General features: G+C 51.9%; 7 protein-coding genes across 7 annotated transcripts; 1 reads left to right on the forward strand and 6 right to left on the reverse strand.

Moving 5' to 3' along the window:
* Window positions 1-1007: 1007 nt before the first annotated feature.
* Window positions 1008-2409, reverse strand: N7539_005369 (MOSC domain protein; the record flags this gene model as incomplete). Its single annotated transcript, XM_056934971.1, has 3 exons — window positions 1008-1030; window positions 1094-2339; window positions 2395-2409. 3 exons carry the CDS (start codon window positions 2407-2409, stop codon window positions 1008-1010), a joined length of 1284 nt encoding a protein of 427 aa, XP_056790165.1.
* A 675-nt stretch (window positions 2410-3084) lies between these two features.
* On the reverse strand, window positions 3085-4933 carry N7539_005370 (serine hydroxymethyltransferase; the record flags this gene model as incomplete). The annotated part of the gene is made up of 5 exons (XM_056934972.1): window positions 3085-4229; window positions 4298-4435; window positions 4506-4599; window positions 4663-4719; window positions 4790-4933. 5 exons carry the CDS (start codon window positions 4931-4933, stop codon window positions 3085-3087), a joined length of 1578 nt encoding a protein of 525 aa, XP_056790166.1.
* Window positions 4934-6767: 1834 nt separating this feature from the next.
* On the forward strand, window positions 6768-7690 carry N7539_005371 (C2H2-type zinc finger protein; the record flags this gene model as incomplete). The annotated part of the gene is made up of 2 exons (XM_056934973.1): window positions 6768-7082; window positions 7139-7690. The coding sequence occupies 2 exons, from the start codon at window positions 6768-6770 to the stop codon at window positions 7688-7690; spliced, it is 867 nt and encodes a 288-aa protein (XP_056790167.1).
* Window positions 7691-8696: 1006 nt separating this feature from the next.
* Window positions 8697-9553, reverse strand: N7539_005372 (putative GPI anchored protein; the record flags this gene model as incomplete). The annotated part of the gene is made up of 3 exons (XM_056934974.1): window positions 8697-8916; window positions 9007-9086; window positions 9338-9553. The coding sequence occupies 3 exons, from the start codon at window positions 9551-9553 to the stop codon at window positions 8697-8699; spliced, it is 516 nt and encodes a 171-aa protein (XP_056790168.1).
* Window positions 9554-14287: 4734 nt separating this feature from the next.
* N7539_005373 (uncharacterized protein) lies at window positions 14288-15052 on the reverse strand (the record flags this gene model as incomplete). The annotated part of the gene is made up of 1 exon (XM_056934975.1): window positions 14288-15052. One exon carries the CDS (start codon window positions 15050-15052, stop codon window positions 14288-14290), a length of 765 nt encoding a protein of 254 aa, XP_056790169.1.
* Window positions 15053-15863: 811 nt separating this feature from the next.
* N7539_005374 (putative acyl-CoA synthetase) lies at window positions 15864-18285 on the reverse strand (the record flags this gene model as incomplete). The annotated part of the gene is made up of 3 exons (XM_056934976.1): window positions 15864-17208; window positions 17264-17639; window positions 17901-18285. 3 exons carry the CDS (start codon window positions 18283-18285, stop codon window positions 15864-15866), a joined length of 2106 nt encoding a protein of 701 aa, XP_056790170.1.
* Window positions 18286-21747: 3462 nt separating this feature from the next.
* Window positions 21748-22803, reverse strand: rasB (Ras small monomeric GTPase RasB; the record flags this gene model as incomplete). The annotated part of the gene is made up of 2 exons (XM_056934977.1): window positions 21748-22398; window positions 22726-22803. The coding sequence occupies 2 exons, from the start codon at window positions 22801-22803 to the stop codon at window positions 21748-21750; spliced, it is 729 nt and encodes a 242-aa protein (XP_056790171.1).

A 22803-nucleotide genomic window follows, 5' to 3' on the forward strand; every position in this document is an offset into this window, starting at 1 on the left:
TGGCTTCGAGAATATCAGGGTATTCTCAACTTTTGTTATGCAGACACGATTGGAAGTAAAAACTGACGTCAAAAGACAGCAGCAGCGAGCCCCGCAAGATGTAAAGGGGAAAGGCCAGGGGAAATCACGTTTGGTTCAGGTTCAGGTTCAGGTTCACTCCGGACTACCTGAATGATGCTCAGCTGAGTTATTCTTGGAAGACGTATCCACCTCAGACTCCATTGTTGTCCACCAGAAAGGCTTCAGTCACGTGGTGAGTGGCTGAGTGGCTTCTTCCGTACCCAGTCGTGGCGGTGTTGGACAGTGGAGACAGTCAGTTCCTGGCTGCTATGTATTGCGACTGGTGGATTGGTGCTCACCGACCTCCATTCAATCCTCAAGAGTGAGTCAAAAGAGAGATTTTGGTGAGCCATACATATACGTATTACGTACAATATGTACTATGTGGTTGACCAATTGCTAATTACGAGAGTGGACATGAATTCATGTACATACTACATAGTGACCTTGTACTGAAGACAGAGAGCCGACACCTTTTCGTGCATGCTTTATCTAAAGATCGGATACAGCGGCAAGCATTATCAGGTTTACCTGAGGCCTTGTCAGGGGAAGTGGAGACACCGAAGAGGATCCAAAGAAGGTTTCGTTTTCGATTTAAGTACTTGGCTGTCACATATCTCAGGAAACACTCTACCCGATCATGTCGCTGGCTTTCATTGATCTCAGTGGACGAGTTAGTATTCAGGAGCTTCCAAAAGAAATGCAAGCTCTCGCAGTTTTGATCGGGGTTGTCTTCCACCGAATCTACCCTTCTTCAAAGGCGCATGCTCAAATGACCTTGATAGTTCGAGCCAAGTACTGCCCGTGCAAATTTGAAATCCACCATGTCATTTCACTATCAAAGAGACACCCATAATTGTAGACTAAGACTAGCACACACTCAGTCCTCGCAAGCATGAGTGTTTCAAGAAGTGCCGACTGATGATGATCACGGAAGATTTGCTTGGCTAGTATGCCAAGCCGGGCCAATCTGGAATCACAAGTTAGCAATGCGTGTTTCAGTCCCTGAGGAACGCGATTAGATTCGACTCACCTGTCACGGTGCGTTCCGTGTTCGTCTTCAAGACCCTCACCTCATCTCCAACTCGGATCGTCCACCCGACAGCTCCTCGTTCGGGGAACGCGTACCGCCCAAAGACCGGACTGAATCTTGCTCCTCGGTCGACTCTCCGATCCTTCATCAACCGTTTGAACAAGTTCCCATTTCCCTTGTTTGTGAATTTGCCCTTGTCAAAATCCACGTTCAAGCTCCGGCAGCGCACGCAATTCCCTGTAAGCAGCAGGCGCACCTTCCCAGGGTTGTCCTCTCCGACACTCAACTCCGCCCAGAAGTCTTCCTCGTAGGCTTCCTTGGCCCCTGAAATGACTACGTTTGCTCGAAACTTAGTCAAGTCAACTTTTGGTCCTTCAGCCACACGAGAAGAGGCGTCGTCCACGGACGTTTGCGATATCACTAATAATGGCGCGCAGTCCGCAAATCCGATTTGGGCCTTGTGTCTATTCATCAAGATGGTCAGAAAGATACTCATTCCGATCCACATGACGATGACCCCCACTACATTGATGCTAATGCTTGCCATGATGGAGAGTCCCTTGGTGTCAAGCGGGAGAGACGACCAACATAGCAAACATAGAACAAAGGCAGTCAAGCGCCGGAAGAGCGGATGACCGGGTATGTTGAAACTCTTGATTGCCGACATCCCAAGTATTTCACTCCATCGTGAGGTTCGGATGGGATATGTCGGGGTGAGATTTCCCAGGACGTTGCGGGTGCTTGGGCCAAGATATGCCAGCACGACTGGAAATCCAAACCGATCACTGAACCAGGAGTTGTACTTCTCGCCCATATCAGAAGCAGTTGTTGAGCTCTTGTGCATGGTCACCGTGATAGGGTTCAGGTGCAAGAAGTCTGGTACGAGTTGAATCTCAAGACGATCAGTACCGGAGGCGTGAGAGGTTGAAGGTACGGTCTTGTCTTGATGATCAAGTTGATTCCCCTCCGCGCTGGTCAAAGTAAGATCTTCTTGACTGGGAGGCCAATATGTTACGACGACTTTATTGCTGCCTGCGAAGCTTTCTGACATCTCCAGTGTCGTATGGAAAAGTGCCATCTGGGGAAATTCGCTGATGTGCATATTCTCCATTTTTGACGGACCTCCATTTCCGTCAGGTGTTACTTTGAGCAGCATGAACCTTCGGTCATACGTGAAGCCCAGATCGGTCAGCAAGCCCTCTGTGACTCTAACCGGACGGAGAGATTTGATGGGGTAGATGTAAAGCTAACAAATACGTTAGCCGAGCCGTTAATGTTATTCTATGGATGGCGTCTCATACCTCGCTGATTCTCATCTTGAGAGTAGCGAACGCAGATCAAGCAGATCGAAGAGAGCTCAGGGCATCAAAGGAAACGGTGAGCTAAAAGCGGATGAAGCACTCTTCTCTGAGCTTGGATTGATAAAAATGTGAAGAATTTCACTTGCAAAGTGAGTTCAAGTCAAGCCCTACACCACGGAGTCAAATGGCTGGAGCTGGTGTGTCAAAGGTGATGGGATTTCTCCGCACGGGAGGTGGCTTATCGCCGCGCTTATCGACTTTCGATCTTTGAATTCAGCTTTTATGCGAGATTCGGCTCTGTTGCCTGGGCCTTCAGGCGATTACGCACGGTAGTATCCTATCTCGCCTTCGTTCTGTTCAGTATTTTCGGGTGCAAGTATGAGACGGTACAGCAAGAGCAACGATCCGAGCTTCCTGACTTTGAGCGCAGGAAAGCAATTCTGATTACATCTCCAGTTATTTATGATAAGCTTCAGCAACCTATCCTAGAAACAGATATGTGAAATACTCGGGCTTAGTGACGTACGTCTATAAGAGCGAAAACGCAACACATGAGAGGGATCGGAATGTCTTAGCATCAGATGTCGTGTTGAACCGTGGCGGAGAATATGTACAAAGGTATAGAAAACACAAAACGAGTAATATCAAAAGAGCTCATCAAGGAATTTTCGCGTGAGAAATGAACACCATCTACTGTTCGTGGGACCAGGGCAAGCTGAATGTACCGACCCAGTCCTCAACCTCTTGTCGCAGCATGACAATCTCTGAGACTTCCTCACCCTCGCCGAGATACTCGAAAAAGGCCTTTAGGGTAGCCGGGTTCTTCACACCTCGTGACTGAGCCTGCTCGCGGGCAGCCTTATCCAGCTTCTGGGTCAAGGTCACAGCGCGGTCAACAATGTCAGCGACACGGCGGAAGTCCTCGGGCTGGAAACCCCGGGAGGTCATGGCGGGGGTACCTAGACGAAGACCGCCGGGCTTCAGGGCAGACTTGTCACCGGGCACCGTGTTCTTGTTGCTAGCCACGCCACATAGCTCCAGGACACGCTCCACGCGAGCTCCATCGACACCACGGTTCTTCAAGTCCACCAGAACCAGGTGGTTATCAGTGCCACCTGAGACAATGTTGTAACCGAGGCCACCGTTACTGGTGGAGTCTCCGAGACGCTGGGCCAAAGCCTGGGAGTTTTCCAAGACGGTCTTCTGGTACTCGATGAATTCAGGCGTTTGAGCCTGCTTCAAAGCAACAGCCAGGGCAGTGATTGTGTGGTTGTGTGGGCCACCTTGGTGTCCAGGGAAGACTGAGGCATTGATAGGGTTCTCAAGATCGTACATCTCCTTGTTTCCCTTCTTGTCGGTACGACGCACACCCTTACGGTAGAAGATCATGGCACCCCGAGGTCCACGAAGGGACTTGTGGGTGGTGGTTGTGACGATGTCAGAGTGAGGGAACGGAGAGGGAAGCACGTTTGCGGCAACAAGACCGGAGATATGAGCCATATCGGAGAGAAGGTAGGCGCCAACAGAGTCGGCAATCTCACGCATGCGAGGGTAGTCAATCAGGCGACTGTAAGCTGAAGTGCCGGCAACAATCAACTTAGGACGGTAGAGCAGAGCCTGCTTCTCGAGAGCGTCGTAGTCGATGAGGCCGGTGGACTCATCGAGACGGTACGGGAAGGTCTCAAAGTACTTGGAGATGGCGGAGATCTTCTTGGTTGGAGTTTGGTAACCGTGTGACAGGTGACCTCCATGGGGCAGATCGAGACCCATCAGACGATCGTGTGTGTTGAGGACAGCGGAATAGGCGTAAAGGTTGGCCGGGGATCCCGAGAGAGCTGTATTTATCGTTAGACAAGTGCCGAAGTAGGATAATCGGAGAGATCAGGGCGGCTTAGTAGCATACGTTGAACATTCACACCCCACTCCTCCGGGTCGAGGCGATAGGTCTCCAAAGCACGTTGCTGACACAAGCGCTCTGAAGCATCGATGTGTTCATTTCCTCCATAGTAGCGAGCACCCGGATATCCCTCGGAGTATTTGTCTGGAATTGCGGTGTGAGATTGACAGGATCACATTGCAATTGAAGGTAAGGCCATAGATCGATTACGCACTCTGCATCACACTGCCTAAGGCATCAAGGACGGCCTGTGACGTGAAGTTCTCTGAGGGAATGAGGTTGATAAAGTGCTTTTGGCGAGATTTTTCCTGTTTGTAACCTTAGTCGAAGATCCATTGGAGGCATTGGAGGCGTGGTATCGAGAGGCATACCTTCTCGAGAATGTTGAAGACCGCAGGGTCGGAGTCCTTCAGGGACGAAGCAAGAAGCTGAAAAGCATGTCAGTCGGTTCGCCTTGGATTGACAATTTCGGACAATCGATGCGGTCTGTTTGAGTACCTTTTGCTGTGCATCTCGGCTGGCCGTCGACACTCCCCGCACGGCGGCGGCACGAGCCACAAGAGGTCGAGCGGAGATGGGGACGGGTGTGCGGAGGGCTCCCAAGGAGAGACGCGCAAGACGCCCGCAACGAGAAGCAGACATGATGTGTGAATGAAGTGCAGTGGCAGCAGAAACCGAGCAGAAAACACACACGAAACCGATCAGCAAGTTGTCCGTATCAGGAACACCCCGTCTTCTTTAAAACGAAGTAGCTTGATCGTTATCAGCGGAGACTCCGGCGGTGCCAGCTGGGAGTCTTCCCCGTTGCCCGCGGAAAGCGGAAAATCGGCACTATGGCGCCGAGCCAGACTCACCGCCTGGTCCGTGCGTTCCGACAGCTCTGACTTTTCTTGCGGCCGAGCTCCGATCCTTTTCTCTTCTTCACACAACTAAATCCAAGATGAAGAGATGGCGTTTTGTCTGTTTCAGCACTCGTCGGCGATGGCCTGGTCTCGTGCCGGGCTGACGCTGGACGGGCGCTGCTGAGAAGGTCCCGCGCCCACTCACCATCCAAAGAGGGATCAGTTTACCATCGGATTGGACTTGTTGTGTATGGTTGTTTGAGCTCTCTCCAACCGCAGGGGTCGTTGCACACTGAACAATGAGGTAGTCTTTTGTCACTCGACTCGTTGATGGCTCGAGGTTGAGGTAGACGGTCCATAGATACTAGATTAGCTTCATGCCGTCGTACTCATATTCATTGTCTTAGACCATTGGACACTGGTACATTTGAGATTCCGATCGCCCGTGATCACTACTTGAATGTCACCTGCTGGCGAGTCGGCGACGCTGGCACACCGCATATTCTTCTTATCCTGTATCTCCCAAGACCATTGCAGCCGCCGCTTTTGCAGATACAATGGCTTGGACGTCCACAGATCTGTTACCATGATTCTCGTGGCCACGGTCCTCGTCCCGAGCGGCTTCGACTTGGAAACTTTGCAAAGTTAGTCATGCCATTCTCAACGCAGGTCGTTCATTCACGCGTCTGGAGAGTCATCGCGGCACGTCGAATTGATTCGCCTTGTGTCCGCCGGGACGATTGTAGTAGGTGGATCAGGAGTCTACCTTGTATTGTCGGATCCCGAATAGACATATCTACTAGTATGAGATCTCTCTAACGGGCAGGAGCGAACACAATCATGACTTGTAGAGAATCTAGAGATGGGTGGATCATACTGGACGTGGAGGGAGCTCCCCGTGTCGACTTGCACATGGTCCTGAAGACCGAGCTTCGGACCCCGGCCGACCGCCTACGAAAATGACGCAGGTTGAGGCCAAGTCAAAGTGTAAACGAAAGTACTGTTTCCTCCGAGATCATAGTTCAAGTGGGGGTCACAGCGCGACAGTATCACAGTACCAGATCGTAAACCTAAAGAATCGCGCTCTGTTTCGCCTGAGTCCGAGTCCCGCTCTCTTTAGCAGGAAATAAACGTATATTACAAAGCCGATGGAGGGGGAGCACATGCCCCTGGACCCACTTTACTTATGTACAATTGTACGTATCATGGGGAGTGCAGTCCAATCTGTATCTTAGAGCCTTATACTGCCAGGGCTGCAGGGGAACTCAGTTAAAATATGACAGATTCACTTTTGACTTGGATGGGATGAATAGCTAGCTGACTGACAGGGTCTCTGATCACGTCCTGGGCGTGGCTATGTGGAACTTTCCGCTTCGCTCCCACAAACACTCTTTCTCAATTCCCACGCTTCGCTTTCCTTCACAACTCTCAACCTTACATTCAAACATAAAGAACACGATATCTCGCCTCCCTACTGTTTTCCCAAGTCAAGCTGCCTCACGATCCTTGAGATCTTCAACCAGCCCAGCTTGAGTGTGTGATATCCAAACCTCATACCTCAACACTCCTCTCCGATCAGCTCCCCTCTCATTTCCCATCTGGCAAGCTCCTACCTAAATCAACCACCGCCAGCCATGTCTTTCGAATGTGAGACCTGTGTTCGTCGCTTCAACAGCTATGTCGCCGTCTGTCAACACATGGATGCCCTCGATCATTGGGGTCCCATCTACGACTGTGAGACGTGCTCCAGGGAGTTCGGCTCTCAGCATGCAGCCAATCAACACATGAATGCCGTCGGCCACTGGGCTCCCAAGATCGAGTGTGACACTTGCACCGAGAGGTTCCATACTCAGGATGCAGCGGATGAGCATATGAATGCGCTGGGCCACTGGGAAAATTACTGCGAGCAGTGCGACAGAAAGTTTCAGAATGCCAACAACTTGCGCGCGGTAAGACATATCTCCTTCTTCTTCTTCTTCTTCTTCTCTAACCTCACTCACACCAGCATCTGAACTCCAAAATCCACCGCGGCACCCAGGTCCACTGCCCCTTCTGCTCAGCCGCCTTCGTCACCGCCAGCGGCCTCTCTCACCACCTCGAAACCGGCTCCTGCCCCAAAGCGCCCACCCTCAACCGCAACCGCATCGCCCAATTGATCCGCCAATTCGATCCCCACCACTACATCACCACCAAACAAATCGAATATCACTCCTCCTCCTCCGCGGCCTCTACCACCTACGAATACGAAGTCACCAACGCGGCCTACAACGGCGCCGCCTGGGAATGCTACATCTGCCACAGGGAGTTCCGGTCGTCGGCCGCGCTGCGCCAGCATGTGAACTCCCCCACGCACCAGCAGCATATCTATCGGTGCCCGAATGGGACGGCGCGCTGTGGACGGGAGTTTGTCTCGTTGGCGGCGCTGTTCAATCACCTGGAGAGTGAGAGCTGTGGGTTCATGCGGTTTGAGAAGGTGGTGAAGGTGCAGAGGTCGTTGACGGATGCGATGAGTGGGCATGGGAAGAGATTGATTCAAAGTGAGGCGTTCTTCAACTAGGTCCTACTTGTGGGCTGGGCGCTGTGCTTAGGACTCCCTGGGTCCTTACTTGGAGTACTGAGTACGCCGTAGGTCCTCAACACTGACGGGTGAGAGGTGCTGTTTGAGCGAGGAGTTGGGAGTTTGGAGTCGGGGTTGTTCTTTCCACCAGGGAGGTGAAAACTGTCTCTTATCTAGACATGTCCGAGTATTGACTGTACGCTCATGGTATCTGTTACATCCAGGCTAACGATTGATGATATTGATATTTTGCCGTGGGCCTCTTTTGCCGAGGTCGAACGTATGAAATACTGACTGCTAAGAATGTGCTGTTAAGATTGAGTTTGGAGTTGGGGGGTGGGAGTCTGAGTTGGGTTTTATTCACATCAGCATAGATGGGAGTGGGATGTACAGCATGTCCGAGTATCGATTGTATGCTCATTGGATTTGTGCATTTGATAGACTATTGTTGAACCATGACTTTGATACTCCCGGAATAGATTTGCCGGGGTTCTTGTGAATCGAGGACATGGCGTCATACTGCATCAATCAGTAGATAGTAGTACTACTAACTCCTGGAGTACAATGGAAGATGACTAGACGTCATAATGTACTACTGATGTACTGTCAAAGACAGAACATGTACATTCGAGTCTGGAAGAGCTCTATATACAAAAGGAATACAGTAGAAATCGTGAAATGAAAAACATAAAATAGATTGGGTTATAGTAATCATCACGACCAAGATGAAGGGCACATTATCACTGGCGCCTTGTAGAAGAAGAGTTCAAAGATGTACAGCACAGGGAATCGAAAAATCTCAAGAACTAGATATCCACAAACGGAACATGGGAAGATTTCGGCTTCTGATACCCGATAGACAACATCTACAGCGAAACGATTGGCCAAGAAAGACCATTATCGAACATGTTCCTTCTTCTGCTTCTGCCTCTTGTCCTTCCTCTAATCACCCGACAGAGACAGTCACCTGGCCTCTAGCCGCAGCAACGCGTTGCAAACCTCACATTTACAGGAGGAGGGCAACGGCACCGAAGACGGCGGCGAGACCGACACCGGCACCAGCAACGTTGGTGGAACCAGCGTTGAAGGCAGCGGGGGATGAGGGAGCGGCAGCGCCGGTGGCAGCAGCGCCGGAAGGCATGGAGGGCACCAGGGGGATGGAGGTGACGGCGGCGGCGCTGGTGGGGACCACGACGGGGGTGGTGGGGACGGGCGCGGCAGAAGTGCTGTCAGTTTGGAAGGGAGGCTTGTTAGATTCTTTTGCTTGATGCGATCATGACCATCGTGGCAGGGCACTTGACTGGTAGGGAACTTACCACTTGTGGCACTGGGTGACGGTCTGGGTCACGACGGGACGAGTGACGGTGAAGGTACCGGTCATGGTGATGTAGCCGGGCTGGAGGAGAGGTGTTAGCTGAGGTATTGCAAGTGGGGGGGGGGGGGGGGGGGGCAGAACAGGGCGCATCATGCGAGCGTTCGGTGGAGGATATCGGGAGATCCAAGGGAGAGGACACGGGACGAGGCAGAGCACAATCCTCCACACTCGAGGTCGAGTCTTGTTCCCACACAAGATCTCTCGATCTCGATCTCGTGCCCACTTCACAATCGCAGCGACCCCGGCAAAGGACATTGAGAGACGAAACATACAGTGGTGATGCTGTAGGTGTGACCACCGTGGGTGATGGCGGTAGCCTCGGGGCACCAGGTGGTGTACTCGGTCAGGGTCTCAGTGACAACACCGCCAGCGGGGACAGCCACGCTGGAGGAGGGGGCCGCCGAGGAAACGGGAGCGGGAGCGTGGGTGAGAGCGGCGACAGCGCCGGAGGCCATGGCGGCGACAGCAGTAGCAACGGTGAAACGCATGGTTGGAATGTGGATGTGAAGATTCGAGGGATGGTCCTGGAAAAATAAAGAATAGAAATCGAGTCGGGGACGACGAAAATAGGATACTTCGGACGCTCTCAAAGAGTGGTAAGAGTGGGAGATTCTGTAAAGAATGTACTCGGTCACGAAGACTGAAACCGGGGGATGGATTGGCAAAGAGCGTGAAGGATGGAGGAGAGAAAGGGAGAAAAGAAAGGGCGGGGGTCGGGGGGAAGAGGGAGATGAGGAAGGGTTTATAGGAGGTGGAGTGGGTGATTGACCCGGAGACGAGGGAGGCACCGGACTGGATTGACTGAATTGGGCGGATCAGGGGGTTCAGGGGAGAGACGGAGACGCAGACGGTACGACGGGTTGGGGAGGGGGGGAAAGGGTCAGCCCTCGTGCGACCAACGTGTTCCAGACTGTTCGGAGAACCGGCAGGGCCCAGGATACGGTGGTCATAAAGTCGCTACTTTGTTCAGGAGCTATCGAGTGAACACCATCTTCTTGTACGACAGTAGAGTCTCGTTGTCCAGTTGGCCTGCAGGCTGCGAGTAGCCAAGGACTAACCTACTACCTACTACCTACCACCTACCACCTACCACCTACCACCTACCACCTACCACCTACCACCTACCACCTACCACCTACCACCTACCACCTACCACCTACCACCTACCACCTACCACCTACCACCTACCACCTAGTTCCTTGAGTATCAGGTATTATACCAACTTTGTTGACACTCCGATCGAGTCAACAAGGTCACGTCTCGTGCCGTGGATGAAGATTCAGGTACCCGCGCCCACCAACCAAACTAACGCCGGGATGGAAATTGGGTCAGAAAACAAAAAGGAGCCGATCCAATCGCAGCGCGCGCACGGCAGTCCCAGTGGGGCTTTGTAGTCGTGAGGGCCAGGAACGGTCGCGGGTGGCATTACGGGGGAAATTACATCGGCCAGATCAGTCGGTGAGTTTCACTTACAGACCGGGTCCGACGGCCTCGATGTGGCCAGTCAGCAGGGCGTCACGGGGACTGGGACGGCTGGATGGGGATGAGTGGGTGGCATTAGCGTGTCTTGGATGACCCGATCTTTCTCCCAGGATAGAGTTCAGGAGTCTGCCAGGAGCTGAAGATGGTGGTGGGCTTGGCGTGATCGCATTTTATACCTGGCCCCCTGGGCCCTGCAAGTGGTTGAGCAAGTCACAGCAGGGCCGATTCCACACGATGTGACAAAGAAGGTATAGAGTTAGCGAGTAGTGGTAGTCACTGGTCACTAGCGTGGGTGGTAAATGTAGAACACCCGACCCAATGGACTGAACGGGGCGACATCTTCATAACGGCACTACACGAACTTAACGATCAATTGACAATTGCCTTTGACCCTGGGCTTCTCCTGATCTGGCACTAGTCGGAGACCTTCCCTGATGTAGTTACCAGGAAAGTGAACTTACGTACGAGATTAAGAGTCAGTGGTAAGTAAACCACCAGCAACTTAATCCAGGGAGGCATTGACTGACTCAACTCACTTGGGAGTTTATCGACTCGGTTCCCCCTTCGATCCAACGCTTAAACTTCCGGACTTGCCTGTTTTCGGCAAAGAAAAAAAAACAAGGAGGACCTCCTGAATCCGCCGTGTCGCCTGAGCTCACGTTCTGTCACGGTTGAGTGGTACGGTGCTTCCGACCATCTTGCCGTTATCTCTCTCGTCCACAGAGCAAGCAAAAGGATGCTGGCCCTGTGCAACTTACACAGTGACACGCCAGATCTTATTCCCTTGGAGAATGTCGCACATGGAGCCCGGATGGTCTACCCGCATCCTCTCACCCATCCCGCTCGGGGATCCGAGCCGGGATTCGGACCGAGATACGTGACTTTCAATTCTCTCCTGCCCAGAATTCAACGACTCGGGGAGATGCGCGAAAAGAGCAGAATAATCAGGCAACACCACATCAGTCGTGTGTAATCGACTTTGAACAGTAAAGCCGGTGCCCACAACGTCAAGCTCTCGGCTGACGCTCGCAGACCGCAAGGAGTGCAGGGCAAGATTGGCCAGAGAAGCAAGGTACAGAGTAAGACACAGCTCGACGGGCGCACGCAGCAATTGTACTTGTACTTGTCATAATTCTCAGTCGAAGTGCATGCGGAATGTGATTGCGGCGGTGGTCGAGACTATCAAGTGAGATGCAGATCTTCATGTTTGGGTAGGGTTCTTGTTTCGGTTTCCAATCTGAGCCGCGGCTCCTGCTGATCTGGGTGATGGACTTGGCTTGGCTATCTGTCTTTCGTCCACTGCTTTATGTCGGGTCCTTCAGTCATCTCTGTTGTGTTCTTCTGTGAATTCTTTTCAAGAACAACATGTACGTACCACGATCTCGTAGTGGGATGACTGACGACTCGTCCGTTGATGGCGCTATCATCCATCAAGGACAGGTCACAGAGTGTAACAATCCAGATGGCGACAAATTGATGAGACTCCTACCAGGTATAGCTTCCAAGTACTACAGCATCTCAGTGAAATATCACAGATCGTCCAAATCCAGTCCGTCCTACGCCATCTTATTCTGTTTTGCCAATTTCCAAATTCACGCACCTACGGTACCTCAGATCTCCACCGCTCCCGTCCGCCCTCTTGATTCAACGATCCATGTCAGGCCTATGGAGGTTCAACCTCCTTCCCCAAGAAGAACAGCAAACAGTGCGTCAATGTAGAAGCCTAGAAGAAGGTAAGTGACGTACGACATTGTACTCCGTAGGAGCTCAGATACACCTCTTTGATACTTTTATCCTGGGGAGTGGTCTGCACGAAGTCACAGCAGTACTGGGCTGCACATGGCTTTTTTTCAGAGACGAGGCTGGGTTTGCGACGGTCGTTCGGAGTGTGCTTGTGAGCGTCACAAGGGAGAGACGAGCACATGGGTTGGTGAACATGGTGTGTGAGGGGTGATGGTGGGAATGCTTTTTGTGAGGGTGGGTGTCTACAAGAGTGGAAGGACTTGTGATGGGCGTACTGGCTGGGATTATTCTCAGCTCGGAATTGATGTTGGCAACGCACGTCGTTAAAGGACTTGCGTTGTTTTCCTTGTCCCTGGAATGATCTCGTCATAGACCTGGTCAACATCCAGTATCCGTCCTGTCCAACTCTGTCCAAATGCCCTAATAAAAGAAATGGCCAAAACAAGGATCAAACTCAAAGCCCATGTCGAAATTCTTTCCATGATTAATACAAGACGGCGTCAAGCGGCACAAACTCGTCCATTATATCGTGAATCCCAATAGGCCAAACACAGCGACATACTTCTCGTATCCAGGCGGCACAACCACATGAGTGACGCAACAAACAATCACCCACCTGGCAGAAGCTCCCGTTCTACCCAAAGATTGTCCTCGTCTCAAAGCGGAAGACATCAGGCATTCTTTCTCAGGCTAGGGGGATAGTCCACTTCCAGAATACTATGAAAATCATGAACGAAGAAACGCAATAGCAAGTCCCCCGTCATGCTTCCATTGCTATCGCAGCAGGATCGTTGGAAGCAATAAGTATATGAAACAAATATCACATCAGACTTGACACGAACCTGGGTTAGAACTTCCTGCTCGAACTGCACATACCCAGCATATCGGTAATCACATATCATCAGATCATGAAAGACTCAGATATTTCGAAGGTCCATGCCGCCGGGATATGGCTTCAACCTACCGTTGCCAAGTACTCTAGTGAAATACAGCTACAGTGGTAGGTGCAGCTGTAAAATGGGGGAGAGTAATCAGTGTGAGATTGACAGTAGGGAGGAAAGATTCTACCGAAGCTATGGACTGCGGTGAGACGGCAGTATCACATGCCATACGAACATATTCGAGTGTGACGGTAAAATAAGCACGAGGCCCATATCTTGATAAATGTGCCTTTCCCGTATTCTCCTCGTGAGAGTCTCAAGTAACCATTTCGCCGATCTAGTACGGTATCCTTGAAATTTCGGTAGAAAAAGGACCTAGTATTGACAGCCTTTCAATGCTCTAGGCAATGGAGCTGGACTGAAAGGTCTAGCCTCTACGCGAATCGAATCGAGGATCTTGATGAATAAAATTATAGCACATAGCACACAGATCGTACCTTCAATCAGAGACACTCAATAGTACCACTAACTCCCAGTCCCGATATAACTTCCGACCCAGGCCCAGGACACTATGGCGTTTTCATTGACATTGTCTACCTCCCTCCGGACTTTTTATTGTCTGTAAGCCTGGAGTCTCCGGAGAAAGATGAAGAGCTATGTTTACTGATGGAGATACTGCTCCTCGGCGACGTAAACGGGCAAATGATTGCCGTAAATCAGGAAGGCAGTCTACAATTTCTGCAAACCCGCGATACATTGACTATAGGAGAAACGAAGAGTGTAGGAGCTTGTTAGAAAGGGAAGGTGAGTCAATGGTTTTTATACACAGCGGACTGTTTTTGTGGAAGTGAAGGTTAGCATGACTTGAGAGAGACGCTTGTGAGATATTCAAAGCGAAGCCGGGATCCTGGACTAAGATGAGTGAGGTGAGGTCAGCGAAGATGGTATCTGAGTATACTGCAGAATCAAATATCATAAACACACAAACAGACACACACACACACACACAACAGAAACTCAACAAAAACTCAAACAACAAACCTGAACCATCTTTTTTTCCTTCACATTCAAATCGGATCAAACGGCAATACAACGGACCCAACCTCTTCAATCCCTCTACCTGTTGATCCCCTCGACCTCAAAGCAAATGGTGAAACTGTTCGATCCTTCGAGCACACTGATTGTAAAGATCCGCGCAATGCGTCGCGTACCTCTCGCATACCCTCCCAGCACAATAAAAGCCGCGACCTGACCGATTCGCGAACCCAACAACGCATTAAACTCCGAGGATCCGCGATCCCAAGCCCGCCACCACGTCGTCGACTGGGCCAATCCCCCAGCTGCATAGACACGAGCAATCACGTTAGTAGTCGGCTCATTCACCACGTAAGTTGCAAAGATAAACCGAACTGGTCTCGTGGCGGAGACCGCCATCTCTCGATAGAAGGCAATGCTGATCTCGGAGGTGAAGAATCTCGCGCCTCGCATGTGATGGATGTCCTCCATGATGATCACGTCCGGTCCGATGTATCCCAGCCAGTTGAGCCCCGCGACCCTCAGTCGGAAGAGGATGTAGGCAGAGTGTGAATTTTGCGCGTGCTGCGGTGCAAGTTGCAAATGCAGGAAAAGGTTTGTGAGATCGTGGTTCATTGGCGAAGCTTGTGTGGTCTCAACGGGGAGGAATCGACGGATTGATGCGAGTGTGAGTTGACAGGCTCGGATGTAACACCTGGACTCACGCGGATTCTCCATCCATCGGAGGATCTGGGCTCCAGTGTCCTCGGCGGTGCCATAGTGGTGATGGACTCGGGTGGTTGGTGGCTCTGCTGGTCGTGGGGTGGAGGAGTTGGCAGCTACGGGCAGGAACCAGTAGGATGGCATTTTGTCGATGTTAGAGAGAGCTTATTTTCGAGAAAGGTGTAGTAGCTTCGAGAGTATACTAGAATTGCGCGGTGGTCAAGATGGAGACAGTCAAGGATCAATAGATCGGATGAGTGGTGGTGAAATATCACAGTCATGCTGCAGCTTCAGTCGAGTATTTATGATAACAATCTCATCATGAGGTGGAATATGGCTTCTTTGTTTATAGAAAAATCCCATCGTGGGATCGTTGGACCATCACAGGGCGATGCGTTCTTTGCGCCGACAAGAAACAAACGAACCGATATGTTTCGTATTCCAAAGTCACCTGTGATAGCGAAGGATGTCAATGGGACCTTCTAGGGACAAAGCCTATCTTCACACTCTCCGTTGAATCAGAGAAACAATAAGAAGGAGAAGAGAAAGAAGTTTCATTCTCATTTGACTCGAACAATGCGTCGAAACAGGCGTCGAACAAAGACTCGACGAGTCGATTGAAAACCTCTTTGATCAAGTACTGGCTTCAGCACAAACCAGTCCGCTTGTCTTGTCTCGAGTCGCGTGTGCCCGTGGTTTCTTCATGTCAGCCACAGGCCCCCAGCTTGATCAAAACGAGGCAAAGGCCCATGGGTAAAAGACAAATGAAACACACAAGCAGTTTCAAGAAACTGCACATAATACGTCTATCATCATATTCAAAGACACCAAAATTGCACAGAGTTATGATCATTCTCCATGTATATCTTCCTGTTGACGTCAAAACTAAGTACAACGTCTTTATCAATCACATAGAGCACAAGAATACTGGCACGTGCTCCGTGTGAATCACTCTCTACAACTTGGCTTTGACACCACCCTTCTCCTCTTTCTTCTCCGCAAAATAATCTCTAACCCGGGCCCTAGCAACATCAACAACACTCATGTCCTCCACCGTCGGTGGCACATTCACAGCTTCGTCAAACTTGCCCTCAACCCCGTTCTCCACCAACGCCCTCAAGACCCGTCTCAAAGTCTTGCCACTTCTCGTCTTGGGAATCATGCCTTTTCCTTGAATCATCCCACCCAATGATGCAATCGCCCCAATCTGTTCGCGGACCAGAGCATTCACCTCCTTGAAGAGCTTCTCTGGTACAGATGCAGGTAGCCTTTCCGAGCTGCTACCGCGTAGATGGATAAATGCAAATGGGAGATGACCCTTGAGGGCATCGGGGATCCCGACCACGCTCGCTTCGCTGATCTCTGGATGGGAGAGAATGGCCTGTTCAATTGCGCCGGTGCTGAACCGATGCGCGGCAACGTTGATAATGTCATCACTTCGAGACATGATATGCACATAGCCGTCCTCGTCGATCATCCCAGCGTCGCCAGTGTCGACCCACCGCCCGTCAAAGCGTTTCAGATACCCACGGTAAAACCGCTCATCATCTTCAAAGAGATTTGTGAAGGCGGTGGGCGCAAGAGGAGCGGCCATGACGATGTTTCCCATCGTTCCGGCAGGTACCTCGGTGCCGGCATCATCGACGATCCGGACATCAAACCCAGGCATGGGATGGCCAGCGGAACCGGGCCGAATGGCAAGGGGTGCAGCATGGAATTTGGTCGAGGTAAAGTTAGATGCATCCGCATCCAGTGCTAGGCCTGTGATTGGAGATCCAGACTCGGAAGACCACCAGTTGTCAATGACCGAGGCGCCAGATGCGGCATATTGAGCAAGAAGGTCTTGATAAGCGCGGACGATGCTGGGCTCGCTACGTTCGCCGGCGAGGAACAAGCCGCGTAAGGTTTTGAGCCCACCTCGCTTGCCGACTTCTTTGAAAAGACGATCGTCTGGATCGTCCTTTCGAATGGCTCGCATTGCAGTCGGTGCAGTAAAGAGCGCATTCACTTTGTGCTTTTCAACGATGCGCCAGAATACTCCGGCATCAGGGGTGCCAACTGGCTTCCCTTCAAACATGATTGTCGTCGCACCGACGAGTAATGGAGCGTATAAGATGTATGAATGTCCGACGACCCATCCGATATCAGAGGCGCAGAACATGACGTCTCCAGGACCATTGACATTGAATAGCATTCGGATCGATAGGTCCAGACCAACGGCATGGCCACCAGCTTCGCGTAAGACACCTTTCGGTAGACCCGTCGTCCCTGATTCAACAACCATCAGCGCAAACTCCTTTCTTTGAGGAATTGACCTTTTATCCCAATCACTCACCACTGGTATAAATCACATACAGCCCGTCCGTGCTCTTCACCGGAACCGGACCCGCTCGCACTCCTCTCATTCTCGCACTCTTCACCAACCGCTGCCAATTTCGCTGGCCTCCTAGCTTATCGGGATTATTCCATCGCAGCTGGTCCCGCTGCCAGATAATCACCTTCTCTGGCTTGAAGGAACTGGCACGTACAGCCCCCTCTACAAGAGGCCGATAATCAATGGGGCCCTTGGACCCTTCAATCCCACACGAAGCGGTCATAATCGCCCGGGGCCGGGCGGCTTCGATTCGCTGCGCCAGCGACTGCGCGGCGAATCCACCAAAGACTGCGGCATGGATCGCACCGAGGCGCGTGATTGCCAGTGCGGCGATGAGTGCGGCGGGGATCATGGGCACTAAGTGGAGCGTTAGCGGGGATCTCTTGAGCATTACGGGGGCGGAGGCGAGGACGGATTCTCAAGCCATCGTCGTCTCAGCCTGCCAATGTGGAAGGTGATCGATGAAGACCAAGTGAGGGTATTGTCTCCAGCACACCAGCTGCAAGACAACACCACCCGATCTCAAGTCTCAAAGGACCACTCCATGATAGGCGGAGGCAGTCGTGCTGTAGACAATGCAGCCCCCCCCCCCCCCCCCCCCCCCCCAAAAAAACGTACTGTAAATAATGACCACATCCCCCTTCTTCACCCCTTCCTCCCTCAAGACCCCCGCCAACACCTCAACTTCATCCAACAACCGCGCATACGAGTACTTCTCCACCGTCCCCGTCACCGGCGACTCCCATATAATCGCAACATCCTCGCCCCGACCAGCCAGAACATGACGATCCACACAATTATAGGTCGTAGAGATTTCCCCATCCGGGAACCACGACCAATGCTCGTGTCGCACCCCGCTGGGAAGCGTCTTTGTGCGCCGTGTCAAGGCGCATGACGGCTGCTTGTGCCAGTGGAGCCGTTTCGCGTGGTCCGTCCAAAAGGCCTCTGGGTCGGAGAGGGACGCAGCATGGGCGACTTGCTGGGGATGGGCATGTGGCACCATGACGGGTCGAGGGTCGAGGGTCGAATTCGTCGATTGTTTGGCTCGACTTGACGTCTGTCAACTCAGCGGGAAGATAGTGCGTTGATGAAACAGATATCTTCTGTCGTCTGTACTCTGTACTCTGTACTCTGTACTCTGTACAGACTGATTGAAAGAAACCCGTTTCTGATCCGCAATATCCTCTCTCGGATGCTGGTTTTGCTTCGACTGATCCTGTACTGTCGATGGATTCAGCCAAATATGCAAGATGACCTCAAGCAAAGGGATTCTGATAAATGTCACGACTTCTGCACCGTTGGAATCTGACACAGGTCTTTCTGCCCACTACCATGCAAAACGCTCACGAATTGCTCCGTCGCGAGCTTTCGGCTGAGTTCTCTGGTTCGAGTGTGGGGAAAGAGGAGAACAGCCCAATCCAGCCGCGCTCGGGAACTGTGGAAATTTGGGGGAGGAAATGCGGGGAGAGGGGAAGAGTGGGAGAGGACCTTTTTATCGAGGGATCCTCGCCTGCCGAGGGGGAGAGGTTCTCGACTTATTTAATCGATGTGTTAAGACGAACCTGGAAGTTGAAAAAAAAAAAAAAAACAAAATAAAACTCTCGCCGTCAGAAATCAGAGGTATGACATATTACCAATCCAATGAGAATAAAAATGCAACATGCGGTGACCCTCCCTCCTTATATTTGAAACGGCCTCATGCAGAATCCGCACCTCCAGCTAAAAGTACGCAGCTTTCAAGAGCTTGCGAGCCGCCGACCCGAGGTCCAAAGGAAGGCCGGCATGACGGTCGGGTTAGGTGCGGCTGCTGGTCCAATTGGAAGCCCCGAGCCAATACGCGATTCATGAAGTCTAGCTGGAGGGGCTGTCAGAGCACTAGCATTTAGAGACGGTAGTGCACTGGGTACTACACTGGTGACTGGGCTAAGTGCAGTAGCCGAGGCGCGGATCATGCGCAAGTCCATTAGTGAATCCATGAAGGTCCGATCATGGCAGGACCGTTGCGAGGGATTCAACGCTCACCTGCACTTATGCTAGAGGTCGTCCATCGGTTTGATAGACAGATGGAATCCTTCCAGCGACCTTGAGTTGATCATGGACCATCTGACTGAGAGGAGAGGTCGTCGCTCGCCCGGTAAATAAGGTTGCGGCTGCGATTTCCAGTATACGCATAAGGTTGAATATCCTCGGTGTGATGCACGAGTATCCGGCGGCACCTATAGGTACCTACAGTATGATCCTCGTCTTGCAAGGCGGACCTGACCACTTAGCCCGAGGATGATGGGTCATCTGGGGCTCATCCATTGTACCGTAACTACAGTACTGCTCGGAGTCAAAACCCTCCGTAGCTACGTACTACATAGTGGAGTCATTTGGCGTGGCAAAGGTCGATCACATGAGTCAGTATGTGCCCTCCGCCGGTAGCCACCCCGCCTCGAGCTGAGCTCAAGCTACCTGAGATGACCTATTTGCGAAGGTTCCCACGGGACCCTCAAATTCCACCGTCTGGAGTGTTGCTTGTCACTTGTCAATTGACACTGTCTTCATTGTCTTGTAGTAGATCGAGTGGCCTCTTTTCCACCGATCAGTCTTATCGGAATATCCACCTGTTTGTTATATTGAGCTGAACATTGGAGAATAGACATTGTTCGGCAAGATCCATCAGCTGTGCATAGCCTAGGACTAAGAACGACAAACTGCCCGTCGAAGCTCTCCGAAGCTACTAAGCTACCTCGCTGCTATGAACCTGGACCACCTCAGCTCCTTGGGAGTGTGGAGTGCGGAGTGCGGACTGCTCCACTATCGGCTCCGATCTCATGACTCCGCCTGGTTGATGGAAGAACCTTTGCCCGCTTGGGGATTCTTGCCGCGCCGGCGCTACCCAGCTTTGTCACGTGGCGTCCCCAGTGTGAGGTACCCCTACTGGGAGCCCGAACTTGTGTGATTATGTGATACACTGTTGATATAAATAGTTACATCCTTGGTGCAGTCGACTAAATGTAGCCATGCGAAAATATCCCTGAATTCTCAAGGAACATCGCGGGGACGAAAACGTCACAGGAGGTGTTGCACTTCGTTGCAATGGTGCTCAGTGAGTGGTTGTACGACTTTGACAGCATCCCCAGAGCCCCTGACAAGAAATCTATTGCAAATTGCATGCCAAATCAGTCCACCAGACTCGTGACTGATACCTCCTGACCATGTCCTGGCCGTGCACTCAAGTACTTGAAGTATACACCAATGCAGGTCCAACGCCTATCATTACAGCCATGTAGGATGAGTGGGTAAGAATCAGCTCGAAGGATCGAGTGCACGGGAGAGAAGTAGCAAGATCTGATGAAAGACAAGAGAAGAACTGAAGATTTCAGAATACGAGAGGAGAGATAAAGGTGGTGGTTCAATGGCAGTTATTAAGAAAGAATGGAGCAAAAGAGAAGAGAACAAAGCGTCATCGTAGGGTATCATATCAAAATGCCTGCTAATGTGCGACTGCGATCTGCTTGCTTGCATCATCTGAGGAGAAGCTGGGGGGGGGTTATACGTGGTTCGAATCCGGAGAAGTGCCATGAGCATTGTTCTGCCACATCCCTTCACTCGCTGTCTGCCGAGGCTTTGAGTCTTGTCCACTGGCCATGCAAGGGCTAGACCCGGCTCGAATCGGCTGAAGAAGCCTTCTCCATAACATCTCAACAATCCGGGATTTTCACCCTTCCGGGCATGGCCGATGTTCAACCATCGGTGCGAAGGGACACTTTGCCGAGGAGATCCACGAGTCCCTTCCGCTGGTGTCATGTCCTCATCGCAACCCATGCCGATCAAGGGTTTTTAATGGGCTCGCGAGGCGAAGTCGAAATGCCCGAGCTCGCAGCTTGACGACTCTAGCCGGAACCGGATTCACTCCCTTAGTCCCCTTCTTCTGCGACCGAGGGAGGCCAAAGTTGAAGACGAAAGTCGGGAATGTGAGTTGCGGTTGGAGAATGGAGGATCGGGGTGAAGATCAAGGAAAGGAGGTGATTGTAGAATGTGCGCAGGAGACCACCGACGCCAGTAACGAGTTGGATGACCAAGCAAAGAAAAAGAAACGGATGAGCCCATCCGTCCGTAGATGCACCCAAGACCGAAAATAGATGGCAAGATGTCAAGGGAAATCGAGGAGATGAGGGATATAAACAGGGAGAGAGCGCGTCAAGCGGCCGACGATAGAGGAGAAGAGAGAGAGAGAGAGAGAGAGAGAGAGAGAGAGAGAGAGAGAGAGAGAGAGAGAGAGAGAGAGAGAGAGAGTAGGGAGATTGACGAGTAGGGTGCTGACGGGGCCAAGTCAGGCAGCAACGTGTCGGGGGGCACTTATCATCAGGTTGTAGAGCCATGCTCTGATCAGCATGGGGGAATTCAGAAACGCTGCAGCGCACGCTGGCTAGCGCGGTCTTGTATGATATATCAAAAACAAAGATCATAGGGTGACCCATCACAGCAACACACAATTGAGTCGACTGCGATGTCGCCGATCCGGACGGAAGGACTTGGGGTACTCGGGCCCCGCATCGCGATCTCGACCGGAAGAGCCATGGGCACCGCCACCGCGACCCTTGGAGTTCTGTGTGTTTTGACGCTGTTGACGCAGCATGCGAACCACGTCATAAAAGGCCTTTTCCACATTGATACAGTTCTTCGCGGAGGCTTCAACGAACTCGCACCCAAGCTCCTTGGCCAAGGCCTGACCCTCCTGTGCGGAGACCGCCCTTTCCATAGCCTTGTCACTCTTGTTACCCACCAACATGACTGGCACGGGCAGCGCAGGTCCACCAGACGTGGGAGTGATGGGTGAGCTCAGGTAACTGGGGCCGGATGGAGAACCGGAGCTGGCAGACTCTTTGACCATCTTGATCTGGTTGTAGAACTTGGTGATCCGGGAGAAGGACGCCCTCGATGTAATGCTGTAAACGAGCACGAAGCCCTCGCCGTCGCGGATCCACTGGTCGCGCAATGCTGTATACTCTTCCTGGCCCGCGGTGTCCAGCACTTCGAGCATGCATGACTGTTGATCGATGACCACTTGCTTTCGATAAGAGTCTTCAATCGTGGGATCGTAAGTCTCGACGAAGTGATTGAGACAGAGCTGTTGTGAGATCAATGGCATTCGAGATTAGCAATCCTTTTCCTTTCCGGACCAGTGATGCGAGAGAGAGAGAGAGAGAGAGAGTGTGTGTGTGTGTGTGTGTGATGTGGTGGCCCACGGCCTTCCCTTCCTCGTCGTCAAGGGTGAGAGTATATTTTCCAATTGCTGGACAAGTTGATTTTGCCACGGAGCAGTCTCGCAAATTGGACGGTCGGAAGTGGTTCCGAGTAGTGACCATAGCGAAGGAACAATTGCGCGGACACAGGAAGAACGACGGAGGATCGTAAAGGGGAGAGAACCAAGGGTAGATCGAACGGGAGAACCAACCTGAATTGTCAGAGCTGTCTTTCCAACACCTCCGTCACCTAGCACCACCAGCTTGTACAGTGTCATTTTCCCCGACAT

This window comes from Penicillium diatomitis (assembly GCF_028827545.1).
Source record: "Penicillium diatomitis strain IBT 30728 chromosome Unknown utg000005l_segment0_segment0, whole genome shotgun sequence".
Taxonomy (NCBI): domain Eukaryota; kingdom Fungi; phylum Ascomycota; class Eurotiomycetes; order Eurotiales; family Aspergillaceae; genus Penicillium; species Penicillium diatomitis.